General features: G+C 43.8%; 1 protein-coding gene across 1 annotated transcript; it reads left to right on the top strand.

Annotated features, from left to right (window-relative positions):
* The first annotated feature begins 5,962 nt into the window (after positions 1-5,962).
* PRDM4 (PR/SET domain 4) lies at positions 5,963-21,935 on the top strand. Its single transcript, XM_058805495.1, has 11 exons — positions 5,963-6,022; positions 7,547-7,680; positions 8,324-8,509; positions 10,484-11,278; positions 14,352-14,501; positions 15,689-15,807; positions 16,547-16,632; positions 17,553-17,680; positions 18,242-18,556; positions 19,692-19,860; positions 20,877-21,935. The coding sequence occupies exons 1-11, from the start codon at positions 6,012-6,014 to the stop codon at positions 21,184-21,186; spliced, it is 2,403 nt and encodes an 800-aa protein (XP_058661478.1). The 5' UTR covers positions 5,963-6,011; the 3' UTR covers positions 21,187-21,935.
* The last annotated feature ends 1,207 nt before the right edge of the window (positions 21,936-23,142 follow it).

The following is a 23,142-nucleotide window of genomic DNA, read 5'->3' as shown; positions in this document are numbered from 1 at the left end:
CCAAACATAAATAATCTTCCAGGCTCTAAAGACTTCTCATGTATTGTAATCCATGATATCGTTTGATATAATTGTCTCCAAAAGATGGGTAATTTGCAAAGTTTATAGAGATCTTCAAAGTTTTGGCAGAACTCCTCACTTTCAGGAACCAAGGATCTTCTGTCATGTAAAAACTACCCAAAGGCTTTTCACAGTGAAATCCAAAAGACAACTGCAAGCTTTGTTGTTTCGGCTGCTCTGGTTTAACTGAACCAGCTTACAAGCAGTTTGCAAAACTTATATGGCATATCTGAAGCTTTCTGGGAAAGCTGAGACATCTTCAAAGGAAAGAGTGCTCTCTTGTGGTTGCAAGTCTTGTCAGATGAAGAGTGTACTACGTGCAAGCATAAAAGGAAAACTGCCTTCTTTGCCCTAAGAGAGGTTTTTCCAAGAAGTGCGTTTCACAAATTGAACATGAGCATTTTGGCATTTTCAAACAGTTTTCAAGGTTTTGTGTGTTTCTGCTCATTGTAGGAATGTTCTGGTCATCCCTAAGAGAACTTGCCTCAGACAAACAAACACAAAGGTGATGCCCTGATAGCCCCATGTGTAGCTATTACCATATGTTTACAAGGATTGGCTTACCTGATAGACCCTACACGCTGCTTTAATGGGAGAGCTGGAAGTCCCTCTTGACCCTGCCAGCTCTACGCTGTGTCCTCCAGTTTGCCTGCAGCTTGCCAAATCAAAGAGGTGGACAAACTACAAGGACTTTTGGCAGTATAAACTCCTAATGTCCTTGTCTGTGTCTTTCCTCTGAGATACCCTGCTGCGTTAGGATCTTCCTCTGCAGCAACTTGACAGTCTTTGACTTTTCCCTTGTTGCTGTTCAAGAGCTCCGTTGTTACAGGGTTTTTTTTGTTGAAAACACATTTTCACATTCACTGAATCTCCTTTTTTGGCCATCATCAGTTTGGGGAATTGCATGTTTGGTCTGGGAGAGCTGTGGGAAGGGACAGACATGAAAAGGTACAGGTGAGTAGGCTCTATTAAAATTGGGTTTTTGCTCAAAGTGAAAGTTTCTGCCCTGTTTAGTGTTTCATGCAAAACTGCCTCAGAAGTGTCAGTAACTGAAACAACATTCTCCAGTCTGAGAAATACATCTATGCCTCTGGTGAGTTAGAAACTAGCAGCAATGATGTGAGTAGCATGCATTTTTGAGTCAGCCTTTGTGTCTCTGCTGGCCTATTCTGCAGCTTCAAAAAAACAGTGGTAATCTTCAAAGTACGATGAACATACAGGCAGACCACTCCAGACAGACATGAGTGAGAACAGTCCTGGACTCTGGTTTATGTCAGGGGTAGAATCAGCACCAAAATGGCTCAAAAGCCTGAGCAAAAATTACTGAGGAATGCCCCATGGTATGTACAGCTCATTGCAGATCAAATAAGTGAGAGTCCTTCTGCCTTTTAAAAAATTTTTGGAAACAGCTGATCAGGATAGACTTTTCAATATTACTTGCACTCTAAACTTCATTGTCCAGAAATGTTTTCAGAAATGAATGCTTAAAGGAAAATAGCTCCTTCACTGTAGCACTAGGCTAGGCCAGGACTTCTAGTTTTCTTGAAACAAAGAGAATGTTGACCTCTAAGCAAATACCTGAAGCAGGCAAAAGCCATTTGATCTGTGTTATCATTAAGTTTAAAACACTGCTCTCTGGCAGTATTCCTGTAAGGAAATGGAAGCATGCCTCTTGGGGGGTTCAGCTCCCAGATCATTTCACAGCTCTCCATGACCTTGCCAGCAGCCTGGCCACGTACAAAAGGCAGGGTTACGTTTCAGTTCTGTCATGCAGATGCACTGTGCCCTGCCACCAGACCTCTTTTCTATGTTTACTGTAAATGCAGGCCACCAGCACTTCCCAGAGAGTCAGAATTGCAGCTGTGCTAATGACATCTTCTCTTCTGACAGAAAAATCCACGTTGCTAATCCTTTAGAGAAACACATGAAGAAAAATTACTGGTAAATGTTGATTGTTGACCTGAATTATTGAAGCTGATCTCATATCGAATGGACTCTAAAGTCTGAATTTGTTTGTGTGCAAGTGAAATGAGAAAATATGCCACAGGCTTTTGATGAATATGGTATCTTGTTGACAATCTAATGTCACTTGCTCAGAAAGGGATTTGCCCCTGGCAGAGAGCCAGAGCAAGACCAACGCATCTCACATCCCACTGCAGGTCCTTGTTGAGAGGGTGAGCAGGATTAAAGCAATTCATCGTTCCTGCGCCAACTCCTGCACAAAGTCTCAGCATGTTTGCACATGCAGACACAGTGAAAGTAGTGGGATTGGACCACCAAGGGGAAAGGCTAATACAAATTCTTTTCCATTTTTACAGTAGGTTAAGACTACATTAATAATAGTCCTCTTTCAAGATGAGCCTTTGATCTTCTTTCTTACACTGTTTCTCCAATTAAATCCTCTTCACACCTTTGTCTGGATGAAGCTTTGACTCCAGAATGCAGTATCTGCTGTGCTGATACAAAGCAGATGGCCTGGTTTTCTTTTCAGGCAGTACAAATCAGGTGTTCACTGCTCTAAAATGGCAGATACACATATTGTATGTTTATACACATATTTTATGTTTAGCTTTTGCTTAGGTTTTTGGGTTTTGGCTTCATTGTTGTTTTGTTTTGTTTGTAAATACGAAGTCTAAATGGGGATGCTGGGAGGCTCCTTATACACTCCATCACCTACGGTATTCAAACAGGTTCTCTTCCTTTTCTTATACTTCATTATAAGCACCTAATTACCTAGCCTAAATGAATAGAAAGTACTCTTGATATATCTAAAATAACACATTTAGGCATCTTCCTTCCAGATATAACTTAGTTGTGGTTTTAATTGCATATATCCTAACATGATATCTGTAAGTATGTAATCTTTGTACAAGAGAACCCTTAACACATTCCCACTCCCAAACGAACCATAACCATGAATAACACTACTGACATTACACAGTGAGTTTGAATTACTTTGAATTATTCAAAGAAACAGCTCCTCCTTGACCCTGTGTCCCTCTGTGTATGAAAAGAAAGTCATTGGTGGAAATACTGTAGTAGAAACACAAGAGTCAGCTGAACACGTGCAAGTCCACTAACTTCCCAACAGAAGATGTCCTTGCTGCTTTATCTGGGAACACATTACTGAAAAGGAAGAAGAAAATACACCAGGAATTTAAGAAGAAACTCTCACAACACTGTGCATTTCTTACATTGAAACTCTCATAATATTGTGCATTTCTTTTATTTTACTGTGCTGTAATTATGCCAAATTCTAGTATCTATTATACATATCATAGGTTGTCTAGGCTGCTGCATTTTATTATCAGATAGAAAAATATGTAATTAAAAAAACCACCAAACCAGATTCTCTTGTTAACTGCTCACACAGAATTATAGAATAACTTTGCAGGAATACAGGACTGAGTCAGTTTGTGTCTGTCTTATCCTGTTTTATCCTTAAGCATGGATCATCTCTTTCCAAGCCTAGACCTAGAAGGGAAAGCTGCTCATAGACTACCTAGGCTTCCTACTGTGACTATCACCAAAATACTGGCCTGCAAAGTGCTGACAAGACAATAAAAGGTGATGAGAAATTTGGATTTTTGGTGGTAAAATGGCTTTTGGTGGTAAAATGGCTTTTTGCATAATCTTCATTGCAGTGTTATCCTGCTCAGTGTGAGAAAGAACCCAGGGTCAGGTTTGCAATAGCAGAAGGGAACTGATTGCACGGAGACATGGGCACGGTCCAGAAGGGACTTTGGCTCACACTGCAGGGAAGGACTGAAGCATGTTTACCGCCATCTCTTTCCCCTGTGGTTTCAGAGTCTCCCTTATCTTTCTGTATATCTCGAGGATCTGAAGATGTCTTGAAAATTAGCTCAGCAGTTTGTTCCTCACGCAGCAAGTACTGCTATAAATGTCAATAAACCAGGCTTTCAGGAGACATAGTGCAGTTGTCTTATCAAAACACTTCACATATAATAAAAGTGCTTGGTATATAAAAAAAATCTTTCCTTGCAGAAGAAACAGTTTCCAAATGTGTTTTATCACAATACCTTGGGCATGCAGCATACATCTCTGTAGACACAGATTAACTTCTCATTCAGTGTCACTTCATACTATCACTGGCTTCCTTTGATACTTCTGCTTTAAACTGGTAGTTAAGATATCACTAGTTCAAGGGAGTAAAGTGACTACAAAAAAAGCTGGAATCTCAGAAGACTTGTGCTTGACAGTAGGAAAAAAATACTCTTATCTATGTATGACTACATCCAATCTGGCTCATAGGCTCAAAGTATTGCTTTCAGCTTAGATAGTTGAAACAGCACAAAGATTTCAGTGCCAGGGTACTTCTGCTGTAGAATTACAGTATCATAATTGGAATTAAGACAAGCTGAGGGCTTGGGATAACCTAGCATTTCAGGACAGAACTGAGATGTACTGAGTGTGACCATGAAGTTTAAAGGATGAAAACTGAAAATGGAAGGTCTCCTGTCATCTTCTATTAGGGAATGCAAAATGAAGAGAGAGACTTTTGGGCTTGTAGTCATTCACTGTAGATTCTAAGAAAAATGTGAAGTATTAGCACCAACATATGAATACGTGGGACTACACATACAAAAATGAAACAGACCTAAAGCCCCCATCACAGGATTAGCATTCCATAACAACCTGAGGACTTGGTGACTTCTTTTTTGACTCGCTGAAATAATGTTTGTGGGCCAATTCAGATAGTCAGTCAAGGTCAGGTAAGGATTATTTGGCTTGGTGGAGGAGAGGTTGTGGGATATTCTTTTGGTCATGAATTACAGAGACTTGGACTTACTTTGCTTAAATGTGCTCCTTTAGATGTCAGATATTTAGACTAAACCCATTATGCAGGTCCCAGTTTCAGGCCATAGACACAGAAAGGCAGATCCAAAGGGAATTCTCACACATCTCAGACACCTACTTCAGGAGGAGATGAAGCACTCTCTGCAGCAAACTATTTCTCTCCTTCAGCTACAGAGAGAGCTTGAAAAACAAGTGTATATTTGGCATTCAACTTTCTGACAAAGCCGAATGAGAGTTTCCACCCCCAGAAGAATCAATAGGTTTGTACTGAACTAAACCTCTACATTTAGGCCCTTTAGATCATAGAATGATCCTCACAGATCCTACATTTAGGTTCTTTAGATCAAAAGAGAGCAGACAGAAAAATACTTTGAATTTCCTCCTGTGCAGACATCCTACGGAGCGACGGCTCATTTAACGAGGCATCACTGAAGTGTCAGGCACAAGCAAATTACCAAACCCCATTACAGTGTTCCAGGAAACAGCTGTTCGCCCCGGCTCTGAAGGAACGCGGCGATTGATTCGAGCAGCGTACATGATGACTATCCACGTGTCGCAGGCGAACAGCGAACTACAAAACCTCTTGCACACATCAAGAGATTCCTTTTACATGTCACCTTAGCCAGAATTGCACATATGATGAACCGTAATTGAACGACGATGTCCAAGAGGCAGCTGGGCACGTACGGGGTGATGGAACGGCTGAGGACACAAAACGCAACCCTCTAATGACAGCAGATACGAGGCTGTAATGAGAAAGCAGTGAGACAGCTGGGAATATTGTGTGGGAATACTGGGTGGAACACCGGAGTGAACATCGCACCCTTCGGGAAGAGACGGCACGGGAAGCCTGGGGCAGGGTTTCGGGGGGAGCGGCCGAGCCCCGGGGCGGTGGCGCCGCTTCCTGGCTCCGGCACTCGCCGGCGGAAGCGGCCCCGGCCCCCTCCCTGCGCCGTCCCCGCCTCCCTCCGCCTCCCCCGCCCGCGCCGGGCCCGCGCCGCCCGGGTCCCGCCCATGAGGCGGCGGCGGCGCTGGGGGTTGCGGCCGGGCCGTGTCTGGGGCCGGAGCCGGGGCCGAGGGCAGGCGGTGGGTCGGGCCCTGATGCGGCTGCGGGCGCTCCGCCGGCGGGCCTCATGCACCCCAGGTGAGCGCCGCGGGGCACCGGGCGAGGCGGGCGGGACCGCGGGGCGCACCCGGCCGAGACGGCGAGCACGGGAGGGGGTCCATCAAGCGTTCGGCGCCTCCCGCAGGCCCCGAGACTCGGCTCCGGGGTGAGGGTGGTGGTTCCCTCCCTCGGGCATCGCCATCCTCAGCCGCCGCCTGAGCCGGGGATGAAATGCCGCCGGGCAGCTGGAGCCCTCGGCCCCGTCCCCGAAGAGCCGTCCCTGGCGGCGGGCGGGGCGTTGGGCAGTGCGCGGTGCCCAAGGTGGGCAGAGCCGAGGTGGAAGTCGGCGACTCCGCTTGCGGCTCAGTCCCCCGGGTGGCAGGTGGTCTGCGAGGAGCTGCCAGTGGACTCGATGTTCCTTGCGGGCCCCTTCCAAGCTGAGACCTTGTAATGTGAACTTGCGTGAGTTTGGTGGATTCGGCCGCTTTTCCTGGATGAGTGGTACCTTTCCTTTCCGAAGCGGCAGCCCAAACTCCAGCTCTCCATCAGTACTGCGGCGCTTGGGCCTGCTGCTGGCAAAGGCCATGTGGGAGGCCTGGGTCAGCCTGGAGCGTGTTGCGTGTGTGGCTGCTCGGGGGGCAGCTGGTCTGGCTGGCCCTAAGAGCTGCTGGTCAGACCTGGTGTATGGGTAAGAGGGCCGGCGTGGGCAGGCTTGGGTTAGGCACGGCTTGCAGAGTTTGACAAGTGGGAGTAGACAGTGTCTTCATGCTGTCCCCATCCCTGCGGAGTGGTTTGGGCTGCATGTGCAGCTTGAGACCCCAAAGGACATGTGTGCTCCAAGCTGACATGGGTTCTACCAAGGCTGAAGGTTTGGAGTGTTGGACGGTTCCTGCAGCTGCTTGTGTGGTGTGTGCCCACTTGAGCGGTGCGGTTGATCACTGAAATAGGATGGCATCCACGGTACCAGTATTTAATGTGATGGGAGCACGTAGAACCAGACTGAGACAGTCTTTTAAAACTGCTATGGCTGTTTTGTGGTGGTAACTCTTGTCACTATTGGCCCGGTTTGAACTGGTGGGGAATTAGAGGTTGTGTGTCTCTTACCAATTTGAAGTGATCTTCTCCCCAGAATTTAGATTTTGAATGTGGATATGGTGTCCAGAATTCATGAAATATAAATCAGGTGCTGAGTATTTCTGACATTCAGCTTGTAAATGGATCTGTTTTCACAATAGTTTAATCGCAGTTGCTTTTATTACTAGGAGCAAGACTTTGTTTTCTGGATGGCAAGGAAGAAGCTATGTCTGATTTGTCTTTCTGAACTGTTTTTTAATCCTGATTATTGCTATCTAATATGATCAATAGGTATTGATCATGATGTGATGACCATATGAGTGGCTGATGTGTTTTATGCTTAGCTTTTTAAGGCAGAGTTTTTATATGCCAATATCAGATTTTGAGTTTGTTTGCTCAACCTTTCCTCACCACAGTACAGTCAGTAATCAAGAATGCTTTTGCATTCTCTTTCTTTTTCCTACTCCCCTCTATGTTCCTTGTCTCCAGAATGAATGAAATGAACTTGAGTCCTGTAGGGATGGACCAGCTGACCTCCTCCTCTGTGAGCAATGCCCTGCCAGTGTCAGGAAGTCACTTGGGCTTGGCAGCGTCACCCACTCACAGCGCCATACCAGCACCAGGTAACGGGGGAGGGCCCCACACGGGGTATTGCAGCTCCTGCTCTGTGTTCTGCTGTCACAGCAATGGTCCTAACTGGGCAGCAGTGCCCGCTCTGATAGCAAGTCATACCGTAGGTAGTGAAATGGTGCAGAGTTGGGGAAGGGGAAACCATAAATAGTTGCTTATGAGGGCAAAGCAAAAGGCACCAGTGCTTGTCAGGCTTACGCTTTAGTGGGAGCATCGTTTGGTTTTAATGGGGTGATTGGCTCTGTGGGTGAGTAGTATCAAAACCCTTTGAAATTAGGACTGTAGCTGAAAATCTCTCTTCATCTATGTCTAATTTCTCTCAGGTGAAAAATCACTTGTATAGCAAAACTGTTTTCATAGCTCTTCTTTCCAGGGGCCTGCACAGACAGAAGTCCATTACAATTGTCACATAGAAGCAAGGCCTATAAAATGTAAAAGATCTAGCCATATTCAGGCATGCCTCTCACTTCTGTGATAACTGATCCTTTCTTTGATGCTTGGCACCTTACTTGGACAGTGCCATGCTGTATTTCCTTAGGGCAAAAGCTCCTGGGGAATTAGTAATCTATTTGTTAGCTCATGTGTTCATCAACTCAGGGAGTTCCATTGAATTTAAATGGGCATTTTCTCTTGCAGGCTTGCCTGTTGCAATTCCAAACCTGGGCCCCTCCTTGAGTTCCTTGCCCTCTGCTCTGTCTCTGATGCTCCCAATGGGTATTGGAGATCGAGGAGTGATGTGTGGTATACCAGAGAGAAACTACACCCTACCTCCACCACCATACCCTCACCTGGAGAGCAGCTATTTCAGACACATTCTACCTGGTAAGTGCTCTGGTGCTGATGGATGGGAACAATAAGAGCAACTGTTTTAAGAGCTGTCTGTTTCTGTCCTGAAGCAGGAATGACTGACAGTTTGACAGAGCTGTTGTTCCCTTGAGTTTGTCTGGAGACTGTTGTGCCATTTACACACTTTGATTTTCAGATATCTGTTTCTATATTTGTGTATGAAAAGAATTGCAGGGCATTTTCTGTTTAAACCTAACCTTAGATTGGTTCTGCTTTGATTTTAGGATTAACAGAAAACAAAGCGTGCCTGGTTTCTTTCTCCAGTGGCTTGTAGCTTGGAAGTTGCTTCTGTTTTTCTTGTCCTGTAGTCTGAAGCAATATTTAATATGTGCATAATGGGAGGTTACAGGAGTTCAAAGCTCAAAGAGGGCAAGACATCAGCTGTGGTGTTGGGCACTTTCCCACCCATTTAACCCATGGCACATTTTGTCTTCATTTTTCTTCAAGGTTGATTTCCAAAGGCGTTAACACACTGACTTCTATCTTGTTTGCTTTCTCACACGTGCTTTGGAGTATTAATGTAGGATTTTACGTGTCAGTATGTGAAAACACAGACATTGAAACTTTAAATGCACTCCTGGTTTTGTTTGGTAGCTAAGATTGGCAGGGTGGATGAGGTAGTTAAACTCCTTCAAGGTGACTCACTGGGCTGGTTCGGCCTGGATTAGGAATAAACTAGCGGCCCAGGTCTCCTGCAGCTACCTGGTGACTGATGGCTGAACTTTCCAGCTGCTTAGGAGTAACCTTTCCTGCTGCACTGCATGCCTGCTGCTCAGTAGGCAAGGAGACTGTGCACTAGGACCAAAGGTGTTTGCCATTTTCTGAGCTGGAATAATCTTTCTGTGATGTTTTATACAGTTCTTCTGTCAGTATTGCTGCCATCAAGGATCCTCTGTGTTCAAGCCACAAGGCAGCATTGCATGCAGAAATATTTGATGCAGCTGATTAAATTAAACTGTTAATTTCTTGGCTTGTTGTGCTGCAGAAAGAGTATCTGTGTTTGCATCCTTGTAATAACAAACACATTTGAATGGAAAACATCGAACAAGTGGCTCATAGAGTTGAAGACTAAAAAGAAACATGCTGAGTCAGATCTTGCAGAATCTGCAGTATCTGCCTCTGTCTCTGCTGGAAATAATGTTTACTTGAATGTGCTGTTGCATTTCTTCTGAATATTTTTGTTTGTTTGTTTTTAGTATGTAAACACAGTTTAGTGTTTCTTCATATCTTAAGTTTCAAGGTTGTTTGATGTTGAGTACCTTCCCAGAACTATCAGAAAAGATGGTAGGTTTCTGATTTAAATTAAACCAAACCATTGTTTTAGGAGAAACAACATGCTTTCATGTTAGAAAAGAGAGCAGATGACTCATGAAGTCTGTGAGAGAACTTGTCTTTGTCCTTCAGAATTGCAATTGATGACCTCTGAGATAGACAGTTGTGCCACTTAGTATTAGAGGAAGGAAGCAGTCATTGTTAAAACTTGAATACCTAAGCAAAAATAATGTGTGTTGGAGAATTGTTTCTGTTTCTAGCAAAGATGAACCAGGAATGACCAAATTATAGAATCCACTACCAGGCCTTCATCCTCATGACCTGTTTTTTGGGAATGAAAAATTAAGCCTAAAATGTGAAGAACCTCTTTCTCATTCGATCTTTGTACTGAGCAGCCTAGGTGGAATTCTGCCACGAACGTGGGTGTTCAGAGTTTGAGAAATAACTAGAGACTTGCTCTATGGGTGGAAACTCTGAATTAGTTGTCAAGTGGTACTTTGACAAGAGTGTTAGGCTGGCATGTGTTTGTAAGCCATATTTTAGAATCCATTTTAGTGGATTTGAATTGGAGATAATGTAGAGAACATGTATTCAGTGTATCCTTCAACGGATTTTTATTCAAGATTTGAAAACTGTTGTAATCTCACTCCCTTCTTTTTCTCCCTCTCTTCCTATCAGGTATCTTATCTTACTTGGCTGACAGACCACCACCTCAGTACATCCATCCCAACACTATAAATGTTGACAGCAATCCAGCATTGTCAGTCTCCAACAATCCCTCAGCCCTGGATCCCTACCAGCCCAGTGGGACCGTGGGGCTGGAACCAGGGATTGTCTCCATGGACTCCCGCACAGTGAGCACACACGGTCCTCAAAATCTGCATCCTAGTGACAGCCATGAGGTAGCACTGGATACTACAATCACCATGGAGAGCGTTTCCAGGGTAACCAGCCCCATCTCTACAGATGGGATGGCAGAGGAGCTTACAATGGATGATGTAGCTGGGGATCACACGCAGATCCCAAACGGCTCCCGAAACCACGAACCTTTAGCGGTAGACGCAGTGGGCAGTAACTTGACATCGGACGCTGTGGGACACAGCGCTGTCATTCCCATTCACGGTAGCACTTTGGAACTCCCTGTTGTCATGGAGCCCGAGCACATTGCCGGCCGGGTGACAGGGATGTCGGACAGCACACTAAATGACCCCATCCATACTGTGGCCATGAGCACCAACTCCGTGAGTGTGGCGCTCCCTACCTCACACAACCTCGCTTCCCTGGACTCAGTAGCCTTGCATGAAGTGGGCCTCAGCCTGGAGCCCGTGGCAGTGTCTTCCATAAGTCAGGAAGTAGCCATGGGGCCAAGCCATGTCGATGTGTCTGCAGACAATCTTGCCTTTGTACCGTCATCTCTGCAAATGGAAGACTCCAATTCCAACAAGGAAAACATGGCAACCTTGTTTACCATATGTGAGTGGACATTTCGTCCTTTTTTGGGGTAGGGTTTGCCATGTAGCTGGTGTGGCTGGACTCTGGTTGCTAGTCTTACAGATTTATGGTTATTTAACAAGTGCAAAATTTGAAACATCTGCAGTGCCAGATTAACTGTTTTGAAACAACAGTAGTTGGAAGTAGTAGGAGACGTAGGAGGATGTTTTAGCATAATTCTCTTTGTATCATTTTCATGTTGCCATGAGGTTGGAAGCTGAATCTTAGTGAAGCTCTTGATTTGGTGGATATGCTTATTATCCTTTCCAATGAGACTTCTCTTTTTATAAAGTCACATCAAAAGTGACTCTTCTTTCCCCATTAAAAGTACACAACAAACATGACCACAGGCCATACTTTCCATCAAATGGGTGTAATTTTTGAGTATGACATTACATGATTTTGCAAAATTTATATTAAACCATGAACAATTATCATGAAAGTGTTGTTCTAAATAAGAAAAAAAGAGCAGAGAGGGAAGGAACTTTATAATATTTCTAATTATTCTCATCAAAGGACTTCAGTCCAGAGGTTAGTAGATCTTGTAGGAAGAAAGGAGCACTGGGTTTTGTATTGCCAGTCCTGTTATCTTTCAAGGAGTGGTGTTTGAGAACTGAGAAGTTCTCATTTGCTGGGAGAGAGATTTGCACTTTCACCTGCAGGATGTCTGGCTTACTGCCACTGAAACAAAAGGCCAGCTTTTATATTCATTTTTATTATCTGTGGTAGCATTGCTGAGTGCTGCTCCTCATCCAGTCTGGCCCTACAACTGCCAGAACCTAATGGCTTGCTTTGCCAGGGGAACATATTTTAAGAAATTGAAAGGTACAGTGCTATGGTTAGCAAGGGAAGAGATGCAGTTTAGTGTAAAGTGTCTAGTCAGTCAGACATTTGGATTAATTTGTTAAGATTTTATTCTGTGGGATAAAATACAACTTCAAATCAGGTGGGCATAGAACTATGATGAATTTACAACTCCTAGAGGAAGAGTTTTACAGTTGATGCACTCAGAGGTTCCTACAAGCATCTGTTGCAAATTGAACAAATAATGATCAAAATACTGTGATATCCAACATGCTTGTGGTGAAATAACTATTCTTCCTCTCTTAAAAGTGAGATTTGATGTGCCAGCTTTTTGTTGTTATAGTTAGCATAGTCCTAAATTGTTTTCCAGACGATGCTCCCCTTTGGTAGGACATTAAAATGGCTGTTGCATGCCTTGTGCTTGCATGTGATTTGCAAAACAGATTCTTGACTTGGGGAGGTTTAAATTTTAACTTTTTGTTGATGTTTTTAAACTTCACCTGAATTAACAGGAATTTGTGTCCAGACAGGTGACAGCAAGGACAAGGAGTTGTTTTAGGTCCCCTTAGCGGTTTTCCCTCAGATGGCAGGAGTCGGGGCCTTTTTCAGAAAACTTTTTACTGTTCCTAAGCAGGAAATAAAAAGTGTTCCTTTGCTACAGTCCTGAAAGTTTGCAAACACTTTTAAGAACCATTTTTTTTGGTCATCTTTGTTGGCAGTTCTGGGTATCCAAATCAGAGAAATAATGACTAATTTTCTTTTTTTAATGATTTGGCAAGGACAGTATTGGAAAGTATATTTAACTTTCTGCGGAATGCGAGATTTTTTGTTTTCCAACATCTTAAAAATGTATGAATGGTGGAACTTCTCCAGGTGGAAATATCCCATGCCTAGAACTTTTCTTCCTCTGCCTCTCCTTGGAGCTGGTCCACAGACCCATAGTGGGTGTGTGCCAGGCAATGCTTAAAAGCAGCTTTTCCACACAGTGGTTCTCATTACTCAGGTCTCGCTTGTTGTTGCTTTACTCCTGCATGTCACCTGTGCACATGGAATAATGCTTACATAGCTGCAACCTAATAATTTTTTTGAGTACTTTCCTATCTGTTGCTGTGTAGTTGCTCAAACTGTGTTTTATATGAGGTCAGATTCTGGTACCCTGGTATATCATTGAAGTATCTGGAAAATATCTTAAAGCGTGTAAGGATGGAACTGCTGTCTGGGCCTGCTGAAGGCTACTTCTGTGATAGGTCTTTTATACTGGAGCTGGGTCATCAAGAGGCCAAAGAGGGTCTTTGCAGACATCCTGATTAATTACCTGAACATCTTTCTTCTTCAGAAGAGTAATTATTTATCAGGAGAGTGGCTGCTGAGTAGGTGTTGGTTATTACATCCACAGAGAATTAAAATTACATCCTTTTTTTACATTAAATTGTAATGCTATAGAGAGCATTTTATGCTGTACTTTTCCTCAAATTTATTAGACTGAAGACTTTCACTGTTTTCTTTTATAACAGTACTTCTGCTGAATAACAGATTAGGAAAGCGATGCTGCTGATTCTTCTTGGACTTTTGTTTTTGTTGCATTCAGTGGCATACTCAGCCTGCATGGGTTTGCTGCAGTGAGACCTTCAAAAGCAGCAGTGAGGTCAGGTTTTTGCTGCTGTGATTTACACATTGAATTTAAATGGAGATTAGGGGATTTGTGGTTCATGGTCAGAAAATTTTAGAAGGATGATCTTACTGGTTCATTTGCATGGATATCCTTGAAGTTCTACATGCAAGAAGTGTTTCTGCCTAATTCCAAAAACATAACCAGTTAGAATATGTTTGGTTTTGTTAGTTGTAGATTTTTCTGCCAGTAGACTTCATTTCACTTGTGATCAGAGTGAAATTCGCTCCTCCATCACCAGCACTGGGGAGGTTATCATTCATTTTGCAGTAGCTTTGATGAAGAGTAGGCTCTGTACGGTTGCTAGATTCCCCTGTAGGGATAATCTGGAGTCTAGGTCATCAGTTTACCATCAGAAAAGTAGATGGAGATCCTCACATTTGATCTGAATTGGATAGAAACTGACATGCATGTCAGTCCCACCTGACTGTAAGAACATGGTCCATATTCTTCTGAGTAAAAGCTGTTGAGTGGACAAGTTGAACGTGACAGAAGCAGCCTTTGGCAGGAGCTGAGCTGAAGCACATTGGTAGGGAGCTGTGGCATGTTGTTCATGCCTGCTGTCCCCTCCTGTCTCTGCAGGGTGCACCCTGTGTGACAAGGCGTATCCATCAGACTGCCCGGACCACGGGCCCGTCACCTTTGTCCCCGACAGCCCCATCGAGAGCCGAGCCAGGCTGTCCCTCCCGAAGCAGCTGCTGCTCCGGCAGTCCATCATGGGAGCTGAGGCGGGTAAGGATCGCATTGCTGGGCACTTCCCTGCAGCACTTGAAAATACACTCACTGCTGAAATCCAAAACCGTGGGGAGATTAATGTGGGAAAGAAACACAAGAGAGAGATGCTTCCCTCTTCTGTAATCACCCTGACTTATAATATCCATGAGCTCCTTGTGGTCTGGTTACTGCTTAGACTTCAGCTGTACCATAGGGCTGCTGCCACAGTGTGGCACTTCTTAAGGTTAAGCAAGGTATGGGGTTTTTTTATCGTGCTAAACAGCCCAGGCACAGCTTTGATTAGAAAACAATGCAGCAATTGCAGTGGAAGCTGACAATTAGAAGTCATAGAGGAGAATTCTGTCTGCTTGGTCATGAGCTTGGTTTGCTACCTTCTGGGTGCTCTCACTGCAGTATTGATCACAAGTGCCTCTGTTATTTTCCCCCCCTTCATTTACATTTGGCATGTAGACTGTGACTTTGCCACTGGATGTGGACCTTGTTACTGTATTTCACGTCAGTGTCACCTGGAAATCGAAGAGTACAGTGCAGTACCCTAAGGATCTGAAGGCTAGAGAAGAATGTGATTATTGGCTTGTTTAGTGATGCTGCTTGTTGAGAGTAGATGACATCTGTTCTTTTCAAGCTGCACTAGTTTCCAGTTTATTCCTAAAAGCTATTCAGTGTATTCATGTAGACCTACATATATATATAAATGTTTTAATAATAAATAATATACATGCAGGAATCCCTCTGCCCATGACAGAAATACAGCTGCCTCTGGGGAGAAATGCAGAAGCTGCTTAACAATGCCCAGCAACAATTCTGGAAATTCCTGGGGATTAGGTAGGCAAAATGTAGTTACTGAAACTAGTATTTTCTGCTTCTGCACAAAGTGCCATGAGACCTTTAATTGGTACAAGTGGCTAGGATGTTAGTTTTATAGCTTACTGAAAAATAAATTACTTGCTTTTGACCAAATAAATATTGGTAATGACACCAAAACGGCTCCCATTAGTGTCACGTGGTGGTGGTAGTTCTTGTCTCTGCCATAGGTGTGTTTCACATGTGAAGTAGAAGCTTTGATGATCTTATGCATAGATATTACCTCTGGAGCATTATCTCATAAGCCTCCCACTTCTTTATTGTGCATGATTAGTTATTTAAATAATTGATTTCTTCAGATTATGGTCTTCTAATGATAGGTGTGTGGACACGAGAAACCATTCCTGTGAGGACTTGTTTCGGGCCTCTGATCGGGCAGCAGAGCCATTCTCTGGAGGTGGCCGACTGGACAGACAAAGCAGCCAGTCACATCTGGAAGGTCAGTGGTGTTACAGCTCCCACAGCCTGCCAGCATGCCTTTATCTGGTGATACCACATGACAGCAACATTAACATTATCATCTTGGCTCAAAGTAAAAAGTAATGCAGTTTAATTGTTTAATTCTTAGTATCAGCACAGCAGAGCTGTATACCTTGCAGTATGCTGGTAGTCAGTCCTGAAGAGCAATAAGCTTCTTTAATGCCTTCTCTTTTAAAGGGCTGTGTGTGATTTCAGTATTTGTGTGGAGTTGCCGCAGAGATTGTGTATGAATTGCTAGGCAGCAGTTGTTTGTTTGTTTTGTATCTCTGTTCATTGAAAGTTCCCCCAGGTGATGAATGTTTTATTTTAGGAAAGTAAATGTAAAGCTTTCTTTTCCCCATAATTTCATTTTCAGAAAGTAAATCTGACCTATATAAATAAAACATGTACTGTTTGCCCAGATTTTGTTATTCACAAGACTTGGTTTGTAAGAAATGCAGCCAAATGCATTTCTGCTGGAAGGTAAAGGTGAGAAAGATGCTGATAAACACGTTTTCTGGCCTCCTGGGTAATAGAGGTCAAGGTGCCTGTGTGAAGAGGAAAGTAAGGAGTGAAAACAGGGCTGTGGTGTTGGCAGTGGCAATGGAGACTTCCTGGCTTGTTCTAGGTAAACACATCCTCTCTCAAAGAAAGAAGCTGGCTTTCACTGCATTTATTGCCATGTTTTGTCCTAAGGTTGCATTTGTCTTTCCTGATAGATCTATCACAACGGTGTCCTGGAGTTCTGTGTCATCACAGCTGATGAAAATGAGTGTAACTGGATGATGTTCGTACGCAAAGCCAGGTGAGAGCCACCTGGACTGTGCTAAGGGGCTTTGAGTCTGAGCTGCAGGCTCATAGCTGTACTGGAGAATGAAGGTTGACCTTCATTCAACTTAAGTTGACCTTGATTATCCTTTTGATTTTAATACTTTATTTACAAAGTGTCCCTGAGTTCTTTTGGCCAAATTCCAAGCCCCACAGCCTGTGAGACCTGCGCCTTTCAGTCTATGATGAAAACTATCCAGGCTGGCCTAAGTATTGCTCCATCATGGTCCACTGAGAAGGCTGAACCTTTCTTATTTCTCTGTGACACAAAGTAGGTTTCTCCTGCAGTTCCATTTCATTGTTCCTATGTGCAGGAGTCAAGAACTGTAATGTTTAATCTCCCACTGCAGTGGGGCAGACCTTTTGCTGGTTTCAGATACTGAGAACAAACTTATGCAAGATACTGCTTCAAAAAATAAATGACCACGTCTTGGAACTGGTCCTCAAGAGGACTTTTTAAAGATAATGTTGCTTCATGACATTACCGATATTTTTTCCATCATGCATTCTCTATTTCTTAAGGGATATATCTATGTAAATTAATCTATGTGTATAAAAAATACATAGATTTTTGTAGTTTCTTAGGAGATCATAAACTCATTTCTCTCAGCCCACTCAAATATCTATTGATAATTTTCTCAGAAGTGTTGTGAGAAACACATAATTTGGTGGAGGATATTGGCTCTCAAGGTCTCGTATTTCTTTCCTTTAATAAAGAAGGACAGAAGTGATAGACATACAAGTTTTTATAATATGCTGACAAGCACTGATGTTCCTATTACCTTTTTGTAGGAATCTTTCCTTTTCCCTTCCTTTTTTCTTTTCCATCCCTCTCCTCTCCCCCAAAAGGCATTACTTTTGAAGGGCTTTTTTCCTTAGCTGTTGTTATTGCTGTAGGAACCGGGAAGAGCAGAACCTGGTAGCTTATCCTCATGATGGAAAAATTTACTTCTGCACCTCTCGGGACATCCCCCCTGAACACGAGCTTCTCTTCTATTACAGTCGGGACTATGCACGACAGCTTGGTAAGTAAGAGCTCTTTTTTCTTGGCTTTGCAGGGAGTATCCAGCTTGAAATCCCTTTCAGTGCCATCTCTTGGCTCTGTGACTTGGGACTGCATTATGTTCCTTCTCAATTCCCATTGGTGCGTGTCATAGTTTCCTTCAACATTTCATTACTACAGAGTACCATAATTTAAAAGAAACATTTCCCTATGTAATTCCACTGATCAGGAGTAAAAGATTTTGAAGATTTTTTTTTTTAAGAAAAATAGTATTCTGTTCATCCAGGGCTAAGGGAGTTTTTGAGCTGAAGATGGTCCTATCCTCCCCCAGCTGGGATTGTGATAATTTAGATTTGGGTGAGCTGTGCTCAAAACCGTTCCAGAGTTTGGCCCCTCAAAACATTTTAATTGACCTACCTGAAACAGCTGGAAAGCAACACCAGACAAAGGTGAAAGAAGAGAACAAAGGTGAAAATCTCTGCACTTGGCTTTGCTACCACAGACTAAATGTTGAAGTGGTCCTTGTTCAGGGTCTGGTAGGCTTTACTGTGCCTCAGTACAAGTGATGTTTTTGTTCCCAAAGATGTCCCTGAGCATCCAGACGTGCACATCTGCCACTGCGGGAAGGAATGCGCTTCCTATGCGGACTTCAAGGCCCATTTGAGCAGCCATATTCACAACCACCTCCCCAGTCAGGGGCACAGCAGCAGCCACGGGCCAGGCCACAGCAAGGAGAGGAAGTGGAAGTGCTCCATGTGCCCCCAGGCTTTCATCTCCCCTTCCAAGCTGCACGTGCACTTCATGGGGCACATGGGCATGAAGCCACACAAGTGCGATTTCTGTAGCAAAGCTTTCAGCGATCCAAGCAACTTACGGACACACCTCAAGATCCACACAGGTGAGGGCTTTGTACAGATGCCTGTGTGAGGACAGGGGAGAGGGTGAAGGTCAAGTTACAGGCCAGTAAACAGTGTGGGTATTTTTGCCTCTTCGTTTTTTTCACTATTCCTTATTGGGAAATCACAAAATTCTAATTACAAAGCTAGAAAAGAAATAAAACTGGGAGTGAAGTGCTCTCAAGTTAAGCATAGGAAGCTGTCGACTCAATAGCCAGGGATTTTAATGGACTGATGAAATATTAATGTATACACAACCACAGAATACTCAGTGGGGTGGGATTCAAGTGGTATTCAGACTTAGTCTGAACTCAGTAACACGCTGGGGTTTTAAACTATTTTTGGCAAAGAATAACAGAAGTACTGATAATTTGAAAAATGGGATAAAACATAGAAGTTTTCAAAGGGCCACTGACATTTGTACCTGTGTGTTTGTTAGGTAAGAGAACTTGTTTTTGCAGACAAAAGCAATGCAGTGCATCAAATGTGGTTGGGCTCCAGTAAGGCATCAGATACAATTCCTGTGGGAAATCAGTGAGGATAGGGATGTACTAATGTACAGTAACTAGATGGTTACCATGGTTACTGTTACAAAGGAAGGTACCATTGTTTTTACTGAAGAATTCATCTTGGATAAGACTAGTCTTTTTAAGTGTTTGCCTGAATTTCTTGGTGGAAAATGTGCAGAGCTGCTGGGGGTGTGTTGAAATCCAGAACAAGGAGGTACAGTTGGTGTGGACAAGAAGCACAAACCCCACCTCACAAGAAAGGCTGGCTGACCACAAGCACTGGAGAAACAAGCAGCAGTGTTTAGAAGGATGACGTGCAGAAAGGTGCACTAGCGCATCAGTGATTTGAAACAGTGTCGTGGCATTGGGGGCATGGAGTATGGGATGAAAAGCTTTGGGAATGATGAAGTCAGCTGTCTGTTTTTTTGCATAGCTAAATGCAGATTGGAACCAAGTAGGCCTTTATGCTGAGTCTGAAGGAACTGCAGGAGAAAACAAGTCCTGTTCACAAAAAATCTGCCTTTTGTCACGGTAAAATTTAATTTTTCAGCAATGGTGAGGGTTGTTTGCTTACTGCATTTCTTGGGACACCAAGTGTTAATCTGTGGGTGTCCCTGTGTACTCCTAGGTCAGAAGAATTACCGCTGCACCCTCTGCGACAAATCGTTCACGCAGAAGGCTCACCTGGAGTCGCACATGGTCATTCACACCGGGGAGAAGAACCTCAAGTGCGATTACTGCGAGAAGCTCTTCATGCGCAGGCAGGACCTCAAGCAGCACGTGCTCACTCACACACAGTAAGTGACTTCACAGGAGCTGTTGGACTGGCCAGTGCGAGAAATAATGAACAGCCCAAGACAGAATCTCCAGTTTGCAAATAGTTTGGCCTAGGGAGCATAGGTGGGTTCTTCCTCTGAAATGACAGAGAGGTCAGTTCTAGTGTCTGCAGTATTTCCATGACACAGTAAATTCGAAGTGTGCTCCTTGTGTTGTGAAATGGCAGTCTGGAGTGTTCATAATTTTGAAGAGAAAGAGGGGTTGTTTGATTTATATTTCATTATTTGCTGAGAACTGTTTCCATGTCCCAACGTGACCAAAAAAGACAAACTTCTCAGTGCTATTGTCACTGAGGACCCTGTTAGTGAGCTCCACCTGTTTGCTGTAGGGGTGTGGTGCCACCCTTCCCAGCCCTTTGCTCCCCTTCCCAGCCCTTTCCTCCCTGCAGGTCTCACTCGCATGCTTGCTCTCCCACTCCTCCTGTAGGCAGATTCCTACCCACAGCCCTCTGCCAGGCCTGGTCTTTTGCTCTGAGAATCTCTCCATCCTGTTCATTTATTCCCAAGCCAAGGTCCTCCTTAAAAGCTGCTTGCCAAAGCTAGTCCCTTTGCTTATTTCATTTTCAGCATCTGGTTTTTGTACTCACTTAGAATCCATTGCTGCTTCTGTCATGCTGCCTAGGAGCCAGTGTAGTGCAGCCAGATGAGTGAGAGAGAGGCAGACAGAAACACAGACTTGCTCTGCTGCTTGTTCCTACCTGCTGCTGAGAGGTATTTTGCAGTGTCATTACAGAATGTGTTGCAGTCTGGTAAGCTCCTCTGCATTTACAGACCGAGGGTTGTTAAAATGCAGGAGCCTTGTTTCCTTACTTGTTCTTCCCTGCCTCCTCCCCGCCTGCCTTTATGTAGGGTGGGAAGGAAACTGACCTTTTCATCAAGGGTGGTATCTCTGTCCTTGCTAGAACGTGGACCTTAATCAGCATTTTAATACCAGCTGTCTTGTGGCAGGAGCAAACTCACTTTTTTGTGTTTTGCAGAGAACGGCAGATCAAGTGCCCCAAGTGTGACAAGCTGTTTCTGAGGACAAATCACCTGAAAAAGCATCTCAATTCACATGAAGGAAAGAGGGACTATGTCTGTGAAAAATGCTCCAAGGCTTATCTAACCAAATATCACCTCACTCGACACTTAAAAATATGTAAAGGCCCTACATCCAGTCTGTCAGCCCCAGAGGAGGAAGAGGAGGAGGATTCAGAGGAGGAATTAATAGACTCTATGAGGACCGAAGACTGTAGGATTAACAATGGCGTCTATTCAACAGGTGATGTTCTCTCTGGACACAAATGAAGAAGAGAGGGAAACTTTCTTGGATATTACTAGTAGGGAAGGAAAAAACCCTTCTCCTTGTTTCCCCAGTCACCAGTGTATGTCAGGTGAGGAGTTTTCCTTCTGTTTTTGTCTCCACACTACCACCACTTAATATAATCTGTAGCCAGAACACTGAACAAGACTGGACCATGCACGTACGAGTGAAGAGTTGCTAAGAAGGAAATGTGAGGCAAGATTCTTTCACACACGCTGTGCATACTTCTCCAAATCACTCAGATGAATCCATCCAGTGCCAGGACACGTGACACACCTCGCATAGCCCTTTGCTCAAAGAGCCACGAACCAGAAATGTAGCTGAGGGGTTTCAGTGACCTGTAAGCCAACTGTCCTTAACTGCCCAAGCTGTGACATGAAGAGAAACAAGGAAAAAATGGTGGTGGAACTTTTTAACTGAAGGATGTGGTTTGGCACAAAGCAAGGACTTCTCAATGCTCAGGTTTCCTTCTTAAAACAAAACCTTTTGGTTAAAAAAAAAGGCCAGTGAAATCAGCACTTCCATACAAAAGTTATCCCACTACAGAAAATCAGACATTGGTTTTTGGAGAACAGTTATCCCCTCTTCTCCCTCAAGTTCACAGCCCACGGAAGCAGTGAAGAGATAAAAGACTGTATGGACTCAGTCAGGAAGGGGCTTACAGACGATCAGGCTGTGTTTACAGTATATGTTACTTCTTGTGCTGTAAACCTTTTACCACCTAGAACCATGGGAGGTTTGCTGCTAATACTATTTATGGAATGAAGATTATTACATTTGGTTGTTCTTTTAAAATAATTAAAAATGTGGCTCTTCTTTAATGTTCTTTTTTAATATTTACATATGCGGAAAAAGACTGTTTCCATTTCTGATAATGATGCTAAGAGAAGTAATACCACCTTTTAATCATCTGCCTCTCCCAGGCTTTCCTGGGACATGGTATGTGTAGGAGGACCTCCATGAACTCTGATTTGCTGTGTCACTCCTCTGGCTGTGCTGCAAAAGAAGATTCAGCTGTGCTCTGTTCTCTGACAAGGTAATGGGAGGTTCCCTTGGAAAAGAGGCTCTGCTTTGGGCCCTAAATGGCCTAAGCTCTCCCTGTATGCTGCAGTTTTTAGAGAGCTCCCAGGGTTCTTAAAACCTGAAAATGCTTGCCTCAGATCAGTGTGTGACCAAAAAGATCCAGAGAGACAGGTGCTGCAATCTTGGTGAATCCAGGGAAATATGTCTTGCTTCCAGTAATGCAAGTTCTCCCAAAACCAAAAAGCAACTTTGAGAGCTACACTGCCAGTTATATTACTAGGAGTAGAGGTAAGAGAAATCATTCACCCTCAAAGATCTTGTCACAAAGCATTTATTTAAAATCAAAGCTTTGATAAACTTGGAAGTTTTCAACAGAGAGCAGTTAAACAGCAGTGGTTCTGGTACATACACCTTCTTAAGCTTCACAAAAGCATCTGTTGTCCACACATCATGCTCTACTGGTTGGCAGAGACAGGATGGAGACAGGAGTCCCAGCACATACAAAGTCTTCTTGGTTCCTGCAGAGCCATGCTGAACACCTTCACCAGACTACAAACAGCTGAAGTAGTTTTAAAGCAGCCAGTTGCCCTCAAGGGATAGGAAGGAAAATTACAGACTGGCCTTTTCCCCAGCTGCAGTTTGTAGGGACACAATTTACCTGTTTTACTTCAGCAGCATGAACTACATTGAGTTAGAGTGAAATGCAGTGGGAAGAGCTTGGCAGCTGTGAGTATGATCCTACAGCTGCTTTGGTATCAGTGGATTTAATAGCCAGGGTACTTTGCAGCAGGAACACTCTACAGGCACTTTCAGTGTGTGCAGAGGGCAAGTGCTCACTGGAAGGTAAGAGCATCAGTTGAGTTCCTGAGGTAAAGCAGGTGGGTGTTACATTATAAATGCAAGGAAATTATTTGAGT

Source organism: Ammospiza caudacuta, chromosome 5 (genome assembly GCF_027887145.1).
Source record: "Ammospiza caudacuta isolate bAmmCau1 chromosome 5, bAmmCau1.pri, whole genome shotgun sequence".
NCBI lineage: Eukaryota > Metazoa > Chordata > Aves > Passeriformes > Passerellidae > Ammospiza > Ammospiza caudacuta.
The sequence above is the reverse complement of the archived record's forward strand: the minus strand, read 5'-3'. Positions and strand labels throughout refer to the sequence as shown.

What these genes read in the sequence shown, in the direction of transcription:
- PRDM4 (XM_058805495.1), top strand. An exon ending in TTTCAGACACATTCTACCTG is followed by an intron (nt 8,510 to 10,483) that starts GTAAGTGCTCTG and finishes TCTTCCTATCAG; the next exon opens with GTATCTTATCTTACTTGGCT. An exon ending in CAGCCAGTCACATCTGGAAG is followed by an intron (nt 15,808 to 16,546) that starts GTCAGTGGTGTT and finishes CTTTCCTGATAG; the next exon opens with ATCTATCACAACGGTGTCCT.